Below are 15557 nucleotides of genomic sequence, written 5' to 3'. Positions count from 1 at the left end.
TCCTTCCCCCACCTCGCTTCTCCTTCCCCCACCTCGTGTCGCTCCCCAGGGAATTGTCTGGAGTTCGTGTTTTCCCTCCAGCCTCAGAAATCCTGGGTTGGAAGCATTCCCAGGCTGCAAACCCCACACTCTGCTGGCTGTGGGTGCCCGTACCCATCCTTGGGGAGCAGGAGGAGGCCAGGCCTGCTCAAGAATCACAGAATCAGGGAATGGTTTGGCCTGGAAGGGACCCCAGATCTCCTCCCATTCCACCCATGCTGTGGGCAGGGACACTTCCACTATCCCGGGGTGCTCAAGAGCTGCTCTGGGTCCTGTAAGGGGATAAGCAGGGTTCAAATCTGCCCCATCTGTTGTGTTTGTGGTGAGAAATCCCTGGCCCCGTCCTCCCCACTCCGTCATTCTCATGACCTCACCCCCACAGATGCTGATAAAAGGAGGAAAAACAGCCTTTTAATTTATTTTTTTTTCCCAGGCTGGAAAATCAAACAGCTTTCCAGCCTGGACACATCCTGTCACTGGCAATGTCACCTTGGTGGACCCATTTTTTCAGAGGGATCAGGGCTTTGATAAGAGCTGGGAATATCCAGCAGTAGCTCCAAAGCACCTGCAGCCCGGTCTGCCCTCCCAGGCCAGACAAAATTCAGTGTCTGGGCTGAAAAGGGATAAAACAGAGCCAGCTCTGACCTTGGGAGCACCAGGCCCCAAAGAAACGGTGGTGAGGGGGAGGAAGGAGGATGAAAAACCCGAGCCCTGAGCGGCACAGAGCCTGGAGAGGAGAGCTCACACTCAGCAAAGTAATTAAAAGTTCTAAGGCAGGCAGGCAGCACAGGGTTCTGGCCCCTTTCCTTGGGAGATCAAAGCTTGTTTTGGCACAGGCAGCATTTAAATATATTTATAAAAAGGGCTGCCGGTGTCTGCGGCCTCCCTTTCGTTCTCTTTGATATCCCAGAGGCCTCGTTCCTGGTGGAGTGTCAGCGCTCCCCGAATCCACGTGAAATGAATTCCCTCACGGTCTGCACGCCCACAGCTTCACACTGAGCACCCAGCAAGGTCCTCCAAGCCCCGAGGGCAACTCCAGCCCTTTGGGATTGGGAATCTCCCGGTGACAGCACAGGCTGGGCTGGGCTGCCATGTCCCCCACCCCAGGGCAGCCCAAACCCGCTCTCCCCTCACTTCTGTGAAGTTTTACTTGCTGTTCCCATCCCTTTTGGACCAGCTGGAGTGTCCAGGTTGTCAATTCACCTCTGATTGTGACAAAGAGGCTGGCTCGGATCTGCTGGTGCAGAGAGCCAACGCTGCTGGTTTGCAGCTCTCAGGACAGGCTGCACCTTTTACCCAGCTTTGGGTTTGTTTCACCTGTGGGAACCAGCACAAATTCACCCAAAATATCATTTCCAGTGGATTAGTCGGGCTCCAGTGAGTCAGATCTTGAATGGCCTTTAGTTTCCTTGAGTATAATTTGCTTGGGAAACGAGGAAGTTAAAAAGATTTGGTCCAGTTGAGTTAATCCACGTTATTTTCATACCTGTGGTTAATTCAGGGGACGTTTCCTGATGGCTGCTGTAAAAACAGATGGAGGGGAAGGGACAGGGAGTAGAGGAGGGGTTTGCCTGTGTGCCCAAAACCCCTGGCATCGTTTCAGCCCCTCTCAAGCCCCGTGGCATGGGCTGAACGCACCCCTCAGGTGCAGGCTGGGCACCCAGAACCCCTCAGCTCTCAGCTCCCTGCTTGCCCGGTGCCCATGGCACAAACCCACAGCCTTTGCCAGGTCACTTGCCTGCCACCTCTCATCCGTCAGCCGAGCGAACCGCAGCCAGGTCCCAGCCCTGCTCAGCACCCCGTGAAAATCCAGCCCTCCCTTCCCGTCCTCAGCCATGAGATCATCCCTGGCTGCATCTCCGGGTCCGAGTGGGGATTGTCGCTGTGCAGCGCCGGGGACAAAGCTGGGCTCAGCCCGGGGCACCCCCTGGGGAGTTTCCCTCCTGCACTGCTCCCCCTTAGTCTGGGGAAGGTCTGCAGGGAGGGCACCGGGGATTTTGGGGGATTTTGGAGCGTGGCTGCAAAGCTGGGAGAAGGGACAGAGCGGTGTGGTCACCGTGGAGGGGACAGGGTGGTCCGTTCTGCTTGAGCCCACACCGTTTGTCCAGCCCGGCATGTCCAGTGCATCATCCTCGCTCCCAGCACGCCCAGTTTGGTGCTGCCTCCTTCTGAACAGCCCCCGGAATCAGCACCCATGGATTCCCCGGGGGAATCCTCCTCTCTGGGGGCCAGGTGGCCCGCGCTGAACGCTCTGTGCTGGCTGTGCCACCACGGGGCTGGGAGTGCCGGAATGTCCCTGGAGTGCCAGAATGTCCCTGCTGGTAATCACAGAGTGAGGAGCTTTAAGTGCAAACCTCAAATCGGGGACCAGAAGGAGCTCAATGGTTCATTTTGTCCTGATTTCGTGCTCCTTTCACGGCTTCTTGAGCCCAGTGAGGCTCCACACCTGGGGTCTCAAGGGAGGAGTTGTTTTTCTGAGCTGCTTTGGTGTTCAAGGAGCTCTTGTGCTTCTCTCTGTGTCTGGCTGAGGGCAGCAGGATGGGACAGGAGAGCCTGGAGTGGTTTGTTTTGCAATGAGTGACTTTAATCCCAAACTCCCTCCGAGAAACGCTGCCTTGGTTTGAAAGACAGGTGTCTGCTAAGGAAGGCAGGAGCCTCCCTTGGAATGGAAAAGGTAACCCCCTTCCCTCTGAATTAGTATCATTTTGAAATTAAGGGGCTTTCAGGCAAAGATATGAGAAATAGGAATAACAGTTCTTTACTAATATATGTATATGTATATGTATATGTATATGTATATGTATATGTATATGTATGTGCATAACAAGGCAAACTGCAGCAAAACTCGGAGCAGGGGCAAAGGAACGGCAGGGGCAGGGTGGCCGTGGTCCGGCTCCAAGTGGGGCAGGGAAAGGTGGGCTCTGGATCCCGGGGGTTACCCCTGAAGCACCCGAGCAGACGGTGAAAAGTCCCTCTTTTAGTGAAGTAGGGCGTTAAATAGGGTCCCAATGGAACGGGCGCTCCAGCGAGCAGGGCTCCAGTCACGGCAGAAGAAAGGCAGCAGGAGAGGAACCTCCCCACAGCCACCGCAGCCTCTCCGCCCCGAACACCGAGAGCACAGGAGCTGGGGGCTGCAGCCAAACCCTTTTCCCAGTCCGAATCCCGCGGCACCTCCGCCGCCGCGAGAAACCCGCAGGTGAAGCCGGAGCAGCCGCACCCCGCCCCGAGCTGGAGCCTGGGCTTTTGTCTCGCTGAAGTTTCCAGGCGTTATTGCCTCCTAGCAACACGCAGGGGGAGAATTCCTCAAGAGGAAAAGCAACCAAACAAACCAAAACCAAAAGGAGAACTCCTAACCAAGCGAATGCTCCCATCCCGGCAGGAAAACATCCGGGTTCCGGGGGGGTTGGCGGTTCCCGGGGCACGCGAGGCCTGTGTGTGTAAACTCCTCGAGGAAGGGCTCCTTCCTCTTTCTGTTTTGCTTTCCTGGCCCGGCACCGAGGGATCCAGAGCCAGGAGCGGGCACCTCAGTGTTCCTGAAGGGTTGTTTTGCCTCAAACACTTGGGAACATAAAGCTGGGAAGGCGAATCCTCATCCCCGAGAAACCCCGCGGTGCCGCCGCAGGGCGCTGCAGGGAAAGGGGGAAACCGGACGGGGCTTTTCCTGGAGTACAGAATGGATAAGGGGGAAAGTCTATTCCGTACTGCGGGAAAAATCCTGTCCGGGTTTTCCTCTGAGTCCAATTCTGTACTCCGGGAGAAATCCAATCCGGGTTTTCCCAAGAGTCCATTCTGTACTCCGGGAAAAGTCCAGTCCGGGTTTTCCTCTGAGTCCATTCTGTACTCCGGGAAAAATCCAATCCGGGTTTTCCCCTGAACCCATTCCGTACTCCGGGAAAACTCCCGTCCGGGTTTTTCCCCATTCCGTACTCCAGGGAGAATCCAGTCCGGGCTTTCCCCATGCCGTACCGCGGGAGAAATCCGGGCTGAATTTTTCCCGGAGCACTGGGATGGGATTTGGGATCGCTGGGTGGGGAGCAGCTCCCCCCGCCAGAGACCCTCGTAGCAGGGCGTGCTTTGGGAGTGCTGTGGGTGGGGAGGCACCAGGAATCTGGAGCAAAAAGCAGAATTCCCTGGGGATACAGAGAAGGCCGTAGAGATTCCCGCGTCCCCGGAGCAGCCCTGCCCCGCCCCCGCTCCTCGCGGCTTGTGCCGCCGCTGCAGCCGCTCACTGTGCTTCCCTTCTGTCCCCAGACCTGGCTCAGGGGCACCTGCAGCTGGCGCAGCTGGGCAGGGACCTGGCAGCTGACGGCAGCCCCGTGTCCCCGCCGGAGGGGCAGGGCCGGTCCCCGGTGGCGGCCGTGCGCTACCGCAACCACGGCCAGCGCCGCTTCTCCATGGAGGCAAGTGCTGGGGGCAGGGGGGACCCGGGCACCTCTGGCTGTCGCCTCCCCGCTGGCTGGAAGGGCCGGGCTGCGGCTCGGGATGTCACTTGTCCTGTGTCCCCTCCCTGCAGGACGTCAGCAAGCGCCTCTCGCTGCCCATGGACATCCGCCTGCCCCCCGAGTTCCTGCAGAAGCTGCAGATGGAGAGCCCGGAGCTCCCCAAGCCCCTGAGCAGGATGTCCCGGCGGGCCTCCCTCGTAAGTGGCCCCGAGCCGCAGGGGCAGCGCCCGGCCCGGCCCCTCCCGAACGGACACCCGGGCCCGGCCGTGCTGGGCCGTGCTGGGCCGGCTGCCCCGGGCTCACTGAGGTCCCCTCACGTCCCTGCCCAGCCCCAGCCCTTCCTGCACACCCCCAGCAGCACCGGCAGGAGCTGAGGGAGCTGGGAAAGGGGCTCAGCCCGGAGAAAAGGGGGATCAGGGGGAATTTCTGGCTCTGCACAGGTCCCTGACGGGAGGGGGCAGCCGGAGGGATTTGGGATCTTCTCCCGGGGAACAGCGACAGGAGGAGAGGGAACGGCCTCAGGCTGGGCCAGGGGAGGCTCAGGGTGGAAGTTCCCTGAGGAATTTCCTCAGGGAAAGGGTGGTCAGGTCTTGGCAGGGGCTGCCCAGGGAGGTTTGGAGTGCCCATCCCTGGAGGTGTCACCTGGACGTGGCACTCGGTGCTCAGGGTGGGGATCGGGCACAGCTTGCACTCGATGATCCCAGAGTGGTTTTCCAGCCTCAGTGATCCTGGGATTCTGAGATCTGCACCTGCTGTGCCATTCCCACCTTCCTTCACTCCCCTGAGCACACCTGGCTGCCCTCTCGGCCTGGCTCCTTCCCAGAGGGAGGAGAAGGAAAACCCTCCTGCGATTCAGCCGGAGCCTCTTGCCACTGGAAATGCAAATGTGGATAAATAATGAATCAGCCTTTGCTTCAGCAGTGCCATTTCGGTTTCTTTGCTGCAGAGCAGTAGCAGAAATTGGAGCAAAAACTCTTGAGTACAACAGAGCAGGAGCAAAAACCTCTGTGTGCACCTCCAGGTGTGCTCAGAGCTGCCCAGGTACCACAGCCAGGCCGCAGGAGGCATCTCGGGATCCGAGGTGCCCGTTCAGGAGGAGGGAAGGAGAGCTGGAATTCACCTGCCTGTGCTGCCTGAGGATAAAACAGACCCCGCCAGGGTGATGTGTCGTTAATATTCACGTCCCCTCGAGAATAAGGAATGGGGCTCTGGGAGTTGTGCAGCACCTTGAGCTCCAGCACCTTCATTCCTCTGGTCAGGACACAGCTTTTCCCGGGATACACAGAGGGTTTGGGCAGTAAATGGAGTAAAAATCCCAAATTTCAGTGCCCAGTGTCCCTGGCAACCCCTCTGGAGGTGAAGCCATCCCGGGATGAGGCCCCCCCTCCCCAGTGATGTTTTCCTGTCTCTCCCACAGTCAGATATCGGCTTTGGGAAGCTGGAAACCTACGTCAAACTGGACAAACTGGGAGAGGTGAGTAGTGTGTGACACCCCTGTAAGGAATTAAGTGAAATTCAAAGGGCAGCTCCAAGTGCAAAGGGCAAAAATCTTCAATATCCAGAAATTTTCAGACCAAGACTTTCTCGTGGGGTTCAGACCTGGTGCGGTCACTTCAAGTGGTCCTTCCCCCAGATGTTTTGGGGACACCAGTGCTGTGCCACCCTGGGAAATGGCCTGTGTCCCCTGTCCCCTGCCAGGGCACCTACGCCACGGTGTTCAAGGGCCGCAGCAAACTGACGGAAAACCTGGTGGCGCTGAAGGAAATCCGCCTGGAGCACGAGGAGGGGGCTCCTTGCACGGCCATCCGGGAAGGTGAGGCCGGGAGGGGCCTTCCCCAGGGTCCCAGCAGGATTTGGGATGGCTGTGCCCGTGCTCAGCCCCTGTTCCTGCTGCCCCAACCCCGCTGTCCCCGCAGTGTCGCTGCTGAAGAACCTCAAGCACGCCAACATCGTCACCCTGCACGACATCATCCACACCGAGCGCTCCCTCACCCTCGTCTTCGAGTATCTGGTGGTCTGGGGGCTTCTCTGGGGGCTGGGGGGGACAAGGGAAGGACAGACTGACGTGTCCTTCCCGCTGCAGGACAACGACCTCAAGCAGTACCTGGAGAACTGCGGGAACCTGATGAGTGTGCACAATGTGAAGGTGAGGGGGGTGCCCGGGACCCCCTGCCCCGTCCCTCATCCTGGGTGGGGGTGTTTTGGGGCTGGGGGAGCCTGGAAATCCCTTCCCCCTTCAGTTGTTGCTCCCTTTGCCCTTTTCCAGCCTGTTCTGAGGCTCCCCCAGCGTTTCTCCCTAAGTAAAATCACTGCACATGCAGAATGCTCATCCCCTTTTGTGACACCTCCCCACAGCGTTTCCCACCCCAGCACAGCTCCGAGGGGTCTTTCCTGCCCTTGACATCTGGATTCCTCCAGGCAGGTTTATTTTTAGTGCCCACATCCCTGTCCTAAATGCAGCCCCCTCCTCCCCACAGATCTTCATGTTCCAGCTGCTCCGTGGCCTGGCCTATTGCCACGGCAGGAAAATCCTGCACCGAGACCTCAAACCGCAGAACCTGCTCATCAACGAGCGAGGGGAGCTCAAGCTGGCTGATTTTGGTAGGTGAAGCCCTCCAGGGACGGTGCAGGATTGGAAGAAGGGGCAGCTCCTTGACGTGCGTCCCTTCCGCCCTCAGGATTAGCCAGGGCCAAGTCGGTCCCGACAAAAACCTATTCCAACGAGGTGGTGACGCTCTGGTACCGGCCCCCCGACGTCCTGCTGGGATCCACCGAGTATTCCACGCCCATCGACATGTGGTGAGGCACGGAGCTTCCCGGCAGCTTCCTGGCAGCTTCCCGGGCTCTCCAGGACGGGGTGGGGCATTTCCACCCTCATCCCCACGCTGTTGGGTCCAACAGAGGCTGGGGGGCTCTCCCAGAGCTGTTTTCCCTTTCCCCTGGGGCTTTTTACACCAGAGGTTTGGGGGCTCTCCCAGAGCTGTTTTCCCCGTCCCCTGGGGCTCCCCAAAGCAGTTTTCCATGGGGCTCTAGTTGACATCAGAGGTCTGGGGGCTTTTTTCCCTGTTCTCCCTGTCCCCAGGACTCTCCCAATGCAGTTTTCCATGTCCCCTAGGTCTGTTAGCACCGGAGGGTTTGGGGCTCTCCCAGAGCTGTTTTCCCTGTCCCGTGGGGCTCTCCCAGAGCTGTTTTCCCTGTCCCCAGAGCTCTCCCAGACCTGTTTTCCCCGTCCCCTGGGGCTCAGGGGGTCGGGACCGTGCCATCCCCATCGGGGTGGATGCTGACCAGGAGGGATCCATCTCCCGGAGCTGATTCCCCTCTCCAGCAGCGGCGAGGGCCCCGCGGGGTTTGTGTCCCTCCCCACCTAATCCCGGGGTGTCCCCTGCGCTTTAGGGGGGTCGGATGCATCCACTACGAGATGGTGACGGGCCGGCCGATGTTCCCCGGCTCCACGGTGAAGGAGGAGCTGCATCTCATCTTCCGCCTGCTGGGTGAGCGCTGCGCTGTGCCCGCGTCCCCGCGCGAGGGCAGTGGCTGCCCGCGGGACAGCCGGGCGGGGCTGCGCTGGGAAGCCGGGATGGGGCTGGGATGGGCTGGGATGGGGCTGGGATGGGCTGGGATGGAGCGATCAGGGCCGGGATGGGTGGGATGGGGATGGACAGGGGCGGGATGGGGTGGGATGAGGTTGGTAGGGATGAGGTGGGCAGGAATGAACAGGGGTGGAATGGGGTGGGCAGGGATGGGGTGGGGTGAGAAATGAGCAGGGATGGGCTGGTATGGGCAGAGATGGACTGAGGTGGGCTGGCATGGGCAGGGTTTGGCAGGGGTGGAACTGAGGTGGGCAGGGGTGAGCTGGCATGGACAGGGGTGGGCTGAGGTGGGCAGGGGTCATCTAGCATGGACAGGGGTGAACTGAGGTGGGCAGGGGTCAGCTGGCACGGACAGAAACTGCCCGCAGCCCCCTCCAGGCTGGCACAGGTGTCGGGATGAGAGGCTCCTTGCTGGCTGCCCCCTGGGACGTGCAGGCAGTGCCAGCCCACGGGGACATCTGTGCCCTCTCTCGGGGACAGGGGACCCGCACTCCTGAAGTTTTTCCTTCTGCACCGAGTGCCCACCGAGGTTCCCTCTCTCTGCCCTTGCAGGAACCCCCACAGAGGACACCTGGCCTGGGATAACGTCCAACGAGGAGTTCAAGGCTTACAACTTCACCCACTACCGAGCGCAGCCGCTGATAAATCACGCCCCAAGGTACCCCTGGAGCAGGGACAGCTCAGGAACGGGGGTTTGATGGGTGTGGAGGGGAGCCTGGGCAGCCCAGTTTCATTTTCCCCTCGTGGTGCTTGAGGCTGCAGTGCCACTCATCCCTCACTCGGATCATTGCCGTCTCCTCGGTGCAATAATGGTGCAGTTTTGGTTTTATTTCCCTTTTCTCCCAGGCTGGACTCGGAAGGCATCGACCTGCTGACAAATCTGCTCCTGGTGAGTGGGGGAGCAGCCCAGGGGGGTGGAAAAGGGGGTTTGCTGCAGGGAAGGTGCAGCTGGAGCAGGGCAGTGCCACACACCTGGCTCGTGGCACTGCTGGGATGTGCAGAGGTGCCCAGGTGTGTGATGTAAACGTGCAGAGGTGCCCAGGTGTGTGATTTAAATGTGTATTTATGGCTTTTCCTGGGGCTTTGTGCAGTACAGAGCCAAGGGCCGGATCTCAGCCGAGGCAGCCCTGCAGCACCCCTACTTCAAGAGCCTGGGAGAGCGGGTGCACCTCCTGCCTGACAGTAAGTGCCGCCTGTCCCCGCCCAAAAAGGGGCAGAACAAAGGCTCCTGGTGCCTTCAGGTGCCTCTTTGCTCCCTCAGAGGTGCTCCTGCAGCAGGGTGGGGTGGGAGCTTGAGGGCTGTGGGAGCAAGGAATAATAATAATGATAATTAATAAGATTTTGGGTGGGATGAGGTGGGGCAGGAGAGTGAGAGCAGAGCTCCGTGGAGGTGCCACCCTCGGGCAGGACTGACCCCTCTCTCTGCCCCCTCTGCCCAGACGCTTCCATCTTCTCCCTGAAGGAGATCCAGCTCCAGAAGGACCCCGGCCACCGAGGCTCAGCCTTCCAGCAGTCAGGTAGGGCTGGGGAAAAGCCGGGATCTCTCCCAGCCAGTGCCAGGATGGTGCCGGCATTGGGCTGCTCCCAGGAAAAAGCCAAACCTGCTCTCTGTCCCTTCTTCAATCCACAAATCACCCCTGGGCATCCTCGTTGTCACCTGCCAGTCACATTTGGGTATCCCGAGGCACAGCTCCTCCTCCAGGAATGCCACAGGCTCGGAATCTCCTCCCCCGGGCACCCTCCGGGCTGAGCCGCTCTGCAGAGCCACCGTCCGACCCCGCTGACCCCTCTCTGTGTCTCCCTTCCCCAGCCCGAGGCAAGAACAGGAGGCAGAGTATATTTTAAACTCGGATCTCGCGTTCCCCTCGTCGCCATGGAGATGGAAGCGCTGAGGAAGGAGACGGCTCCCACCCGACCCTCCGCAGAGCTCCCGGCTCCAGCAGGACGAGGCCGATGCTGTCCCCAAACCCCTCCATGGACCTGTGGCCTTGTCCCCCCGCTTGTTTTCATGTTGTCCCCACTGCGAGGTGCTCCAGGCCCCTGCGCTGCCCCGGGAGGGTTTGGGGGCACAGGGAGGGGACTCCAGGGCTGGGCTGGGGATTTGTGGGCTTTGGCCCAGGCAGGAGTTGCTGAAAATGCACCTTGGCTCAGACAAGCTGCCCTGCACCCCCTGGTTTTTGGGGATACCACGTTAAGACTGCTCGGCATGGCCCAGCCTGGCACTGGGAGCACCTGGGGCACAGCTGGGGCACAGCTGGGGCACAGCTGGAGCACAGGAACCAGGGCAGCCCCCCCGCATTTCCCTCACCTCTGCCTGCAGAGCCCCATTTCCCCTCCCTACTTTGGTACCTGAATCCAGCTGAGGATGGAGCACCCGGGCTTCCCATTGCTCCCCCCGGCATCTCCCGGTCCCTGTTCCCAAATTCAGCCAGCTGGGATGTCCTGAGCCGAGAGCAAGGCCTGGCCTAACCCCGCTGGGCTGCAGGAACCCGCAGGAGGGGCTGTGCTGGAGCGGGGCCGGGCGAGGATCGGTTCCGTGCTGCCCCCCGAGCCATCGGGAATCCGGAGCACCCTCGGGAATCCCATCCAGGATATCCCTGACCTGTCTTTGTGCGGTTTTCCTGCTCGATGGTCCCATCCCCGTGCTCTTGAGAGCGGGAACAAGGCACGGATGGAGCAGCCCCTTCCTCATCTCCATCCCACCACCCCAAGGAGCAGAACGGGGGTCCCAGAGGGGTCTCAGGGCACATCTCGCCCCTCTCCCATCGCTCTGAGCCCCTCCCCGCGCGGCAGAGCCCCAATCCCGGCGCCAGAGCGCTGCTCACGCCCACCTCGGTGTGTTTGTGCCCAGAGGGAAGGGGGAGAGGTGCCAAACCTCCCACAGCTCAGCTGTGGGCACCCGAAATAGCTCTGGGGAGCAGCACAGCGCCCCTCAATCCCCTCCCCGGCCCCTCCCGGACCGGCCCTGCTCGGATCGGTGCTCAGAGCTTTGTGCTCTGCTGGCCCGGGGCTGCTCCAGGGGGGTTTTCCCCTCTCCAAACGCTTCGGGAACAAATCCATCCCTGCTGCAGCTCTCCCCCACAGCCTGGGAGCGTGTGAGCAGCGCGAGGAGCCTCTGTGCTGTGCGGTATTCACATCCTGGCCTTGGCTTTCCCGGGTGATCGGCTCCCTCTGGATGTGGCCGGGACTCTCTGGAGCTGGGACCGGGGCTGGAGCATTGCTCCGGGATCCAGCTCTCCGTGGGGCTGCTCCCCCCTGGAGCAGGGCGTCATTCCTTCAGAAATCCTTGGAAAACGCGCAGTGGGAGGAAAAATGTGGAGACCCTGGAGCTGCCCGGGACTCCCGGGGTGGCTCCTCCCGGTGCCAGCGCTCGGAGCTCGCCGGGAGCTCCCCCGTGCCACCAGAGCTCTGTCCCAGACGAGCCTCCAGACGTCTGCATTGTTTGAGGTTTGCCCATCCCTGCTCCGTTCCCTTCCCGGTATTTCCAGCATACGCCAGGCTGGATTGTTCCCTAATTGATTCCAGTGGATAGGGAAGAGCAGGAACAGCCCCCAGCACCCAGTGACGCGTTCGGGGCCGTGTTTTCCTGAGTGGTCCCCATTCTCTGAACTCTCCCACTGCCATAAAGGAATTTCCTTTGGATCAGAGCTGCACTTCCCAGGGCTCCTGGCAGGAACTGGCAGCTCAGCAGGCAGCACAGCTCCTGGACACGGCTCCTTCAGGTGCCTGGGGTGAGGAATTCTGGTGCACCCAGGGGAGCAGAGCCTGGATCAGGCCAGGAACCCTTCCAGGACATCCCTGACCTGTCTTTGTGCAGTTTTCCTGCTCGGTGTTCCCATCCCCGTGCACTGGGAGTGGGAATAAACTTCCAGGGGCACTGGATGCCCAGCTGAGCTATCCCACATTACTGCTGGGAGGACCGGACACGCTGGGACCACCAGATTCGATATTCCTGCTACCAGATCCGATATTCCTGCTGAAGGCCAAGGCAAACTGCTGGGGAACAGCCCATGGAGCCAGGGCAGCATTCCCAGCATCAGGAAAAGGCCCTGGTGGCTCCTGTTTATCCTTTACCCTTTACCTTTTCCCTACAAATCCCCCCGAAAGGAGACACCATTATTTCATTATTTATTACCCCTGAGAGCTCCCAACAGCCCCAGTTCCAGATAACCCCTTTTATCCCAGGGATTTCGTGGATATTTGATTCCCATGGTGAGTGTAAATATTTGGTGCCCCGCCGAGCAGGGTTCGGGGTTGGCAGCCGAGCCCTGAGCTCTGATCCCCACAGCCGGGAAGAAGAGGAGCTGCAGGTGGGCAGGGATTAAAGCCTGGAATTAAATCCCTCTTTTCCTCCTCTGGGATAACATTCCAGCCCTTTTAGGCTGCGTTTAGGAGGAGAGAAACTTCCTGGATGCCCCATCCATGAAAAACCCCGAGCAGAGCAGTCCCCCACTCCCGTGTCTGCTCCAGCAGCTCATCCCTGGGCCAGGATTCCCCGGGTTTTGGAGCGCCAACTGGAATTTTCATGAAAATGCTGGGAATTTGTGTGGCTTCCCAGCGTTTTCCCCTCATTTTATGGATTCTCCCATCCACCACGTCGAGGAGCAGCCACCGCTCCTGGCAGACGGGGAGCTGTGGCAAAAGGAAGTTGTCGCTTTGTCTTCCACACATTTTTCTTGGAATTTTTTCCCTTTTTTTTTTTTTAGCAGAAAACAGGAGTTTTGGCTGTGCCCTCAGGAAAGGCTTCATTCCTGGTATTCTTTTGTCTGCCCCGGCGATGGTTGGGTAAAGGAATAGAAATGAATCCATGTGCAGAGCACTCGGAGGCAGAGCTGTTCCGTTCCATCCCATCCCTCCGTTCCCACATGGATACGCCTTTCCTGGCCCAACCCCTGGCCAGATCCACGTGGAGATTTTAAACAACAAAATTATTTGGATTTTGGAGATTCAGGACCAAATAAATATGCTGCTTTTTTTTTCTCTCCTCCTCTCCTTACACACAAGGGGAAAAAAAAAAAGAATTAAAGGGGATTTTCCCAAGGTTTTCCAATGTTTTGTTTGGGTTTTTCCACCTGATCTCCACCTGCTCCAGCTGTGCTGCACATCTGTCCACTCAAGCCATGTAAAATTGGATTTTGGATGTCCCTGTGAGCGATGTCTGGGCACAAACACTAAAAATCCCCATTTCCTCATTGCCTTCCTCCATCCTCAGCATCCTCCAGCAGGAAAAACCGATGGAAGTGGCCAGGATGGATCCCCAAACTGGGAATGTTCTCTGGGGTGACTCATTGGCAGAAAACCAAGAATAAATGTATTTAACTAGTGCTGTACAAACGGGAGATGCATTTTAAAATAAATGATTTTAAAGACTTATTCCGAAAGAAGTAATGGATTTTTTTTTAATATATATATAGAGAGAGAAAGTTTTTCTGGAATCAAAGGAAAGGTACAAAAGAATAAAAATAATAAAGGATTTTATCCATCTGTCTGTCTCTTGTCTGGATGTTTTATAAGAATATTTCAATTTTTCTCTTTCAGATGTGACCTGGATGGTTTTGTGCTCCTTTTATTGCCAAGGCTGATTTTCCAGTTGGATTGTGAATTCTCCGAAGACTGGACAATAAAATTTATGGAATATGGGGTGGGTCTGTACAGGACATAATTTTCCCTTGGTTTTTTATTGTTTTTTTTTTTTTTTTTTTTTTTTTTTGTAGGAGGAGGATCTGGGGGTTTTTTTGGAGTCCAAGGAAGGTGGGAAGTGCCAGGAGTGCGGCTCCTGGGAAGGCCGAGTTGTTCCAGGGAACGCAGCTGGGTCATTCCGTGCCCTTCCACCTTCACCCTGCATTCCCACAGCTTCTTTCCCTGCAGCTCCAGGACTCTTTCCCTGCTGGAATTCTGGGCTGTGCTGAACTTCCCAAGGAGCACAGAAGGAGCTTTCCCAGCCCCTGACTCTGCCGGGGGTTGAAACCCCAGACCCGGGAGCGCCTCGTGCGTAATGGGGAAACGTCCCTGGTGTCCCTTGCAGGGATCCCAAGGCCCTAAATAAATATTGGCACAACCCTATCGGGCAAATAAAGGCCGAGGCTGCCAGGCCCAGCCCAGGCTGGCAAAGCAGCCCGAGGACAGAGCTGGGCAAGGGACAGGGGACAGCTGGGCAAGGCTTTTTCCATGGATCCAGCGGCAAGAATCCCCCCGGGATCAGGGATATTCAGCTCAGGAGCTCCCCTGGAATATTCCTGTTGTCCAGCCCGTCAGTGCCGGAGAGAATCCGCAGCCCCCAGCGTTCCAGGGAGCTGGGGGGAGCCAGGTTGGGGTGGGGGGGATCTGTGGGGTCTTTGGGACCGGAGCCAGCGGGTGATGCCAGGTCAGGGAAGGGGACAATTCCCTCCATCCCCTCCCAGGCTGCACCTCCGGCACCGCCCGGCCTGAGTCACAAACCAGTTCCTCCATCTGCCACTCTCATTCCTCCAGCCCAGCAGGTGCCGGATCCGGGGAATGCTGCCCGGCATCCCCTGCTGCCTCCCAGATGTTCCCAGCTGCCCAAATATCCCAAGGAGCTCCTTCGGGATGCTCCAGGGTCTCTCAGTGTGACTGACACCTGCTGCCCTCAGTGGGATGGTTTGGGTGTCCTGGTGCATTTTTGGGAGGCTCAGCCTGGCTGTCCCATCCCAGCTGCGCTCTCTGGCACGGATTCAGTGCCAGGAAGGAGGAAGCACCCGGATGGCAGCTCCAGGGGAGTGGGTGTGGGAGTTATTTCAGCTGGGCGGGAGGGAACCGTGCAGGGAGCACTTCCTCCTCCCAGACTAGAGTTATGAGCTCAGCCACAACTGGGCCAGCATTTGGGGCTCGTGTTTGACCTGGAAGTGGAGCCAAGCTCTCCAAAGCACCCAGCCTGTTTGGGAACTCCTGACCCCGAAGCACACGGGGTGAACACCTCTCTCTCTCTCTCTCTGCGTTGCTGAGCATCTTTCCTGCAGCCAAGAATAATTTGGCCCCTCGGATGCGGAGTTTACTCGGTGTTGCAAGAGGCACCAGGATTTGCTCAGGTTCAGCGGTTCAGAGTTATTTTCTTATCAGCTCAAGCTTTGGGTGGTGCTGGGATTTTTGGGCGATCCCATCTCCAAATGCTCCTGGAGCTCCTGGACCCATCCCATGTGGCTGCTGGGGTAACTCTTGGGGTTTTAGGGATCTCAGCCCCAATTTGCCCTAAAGGGGGACAGGGAAAACTTCACCAATATCGGCGCTCCGAGTCCTTGGCCAAGCTGCCAACCCAAACATTGGGGAAAGCCTTGGAGGAGCTCCAGGACTCTGCTGTCCTGTGGGGCCTCAGGTGGTTCCACCCCAAGGAAAGCCTTAGAAAATTTATTTTTAGAGCTGGATTTCCCCTCTGTGCTGAGCCTGAGGTGATTCCAGCAGCTCAGCAAATCGGGGTTGCAGCTCTGCAGTCACTGCAAGCAGGACCCAGCTCGATAAAAAATTGCTCCTC

General features: G+C 58.5%; 1 protein-coding gene across 1 annotated transcript in view; it reads left to right on the top strand.

Annotated features, from left to right (window-relative positions):
* CDK18 (cyclin dependent kinase 18) overlaps positions 1-13444 on the top strand; it is a 30288-nt gene extending 16844 nt beyond the window's left edge. Inside the window, exons 3-16 of the mRNA XM_039565371.1 lie at positions 4291-4439; positions 4553-4678; positions 5899-5955; positions 6180-6294; positions 6398-6492; positions 6565-6627; positions 6959-7082; positions 7160-7280; positions 7875-7972; positions 8624-8729; positions 8918-8960; positions 9163-9253; positions 9511-9588; positions 9882-13444. Coding sequence (XP_039421305.1) covers positions 4291-4439; positions 4553-4678; positions 5899-5955; positions 6180-6294; positions 6398-6492; positions 6565-6627; positions 6959-7082; positions 7160-7280; positions 7875-7972; positions 8624-8729; positions 8918-8960; positions 9163-9253; positions 9511-9588; positions 9882-9916 — 1301 coding nt within the window. The 3' untranslated portion in view covers positions 9917-13444. The remainder of the gene's footprint in view (positions 1-4290; positions 4440-4552; positions 4679-5898; positions 5956-6179; positions 6295-6397; positions 6493-6564; positions 6628-6958; positions 7083-7159; positions 7281-7874; positions 7973-8623; positions 8730-8917; positions 8961-9162; positions 9254-9510; positions 9589-9881) is intronic.
* The last annotated feature ends 2113 nt before the right edge of the window (positions 13445-15557 follow it).

This window comes from Corvus cornix, chromosome 26 (genome assembly GCF_000738735.6).
Source record: "Corvus cornix cornix isolate S_Up_H32 chromosome 26, ASM73873v5, whole genome shotgun sequence".
NCBI lineage: Eukaryota > Metazoa > Chordata > Aves > Passeriformes > Corvidae > Corvus > Corvus cornix.
The sequence above is the reverse complement of the archived record's forward strand: the minus strand, read 5'-3'. Positions and strand labels throughout refer to the sequence as shown.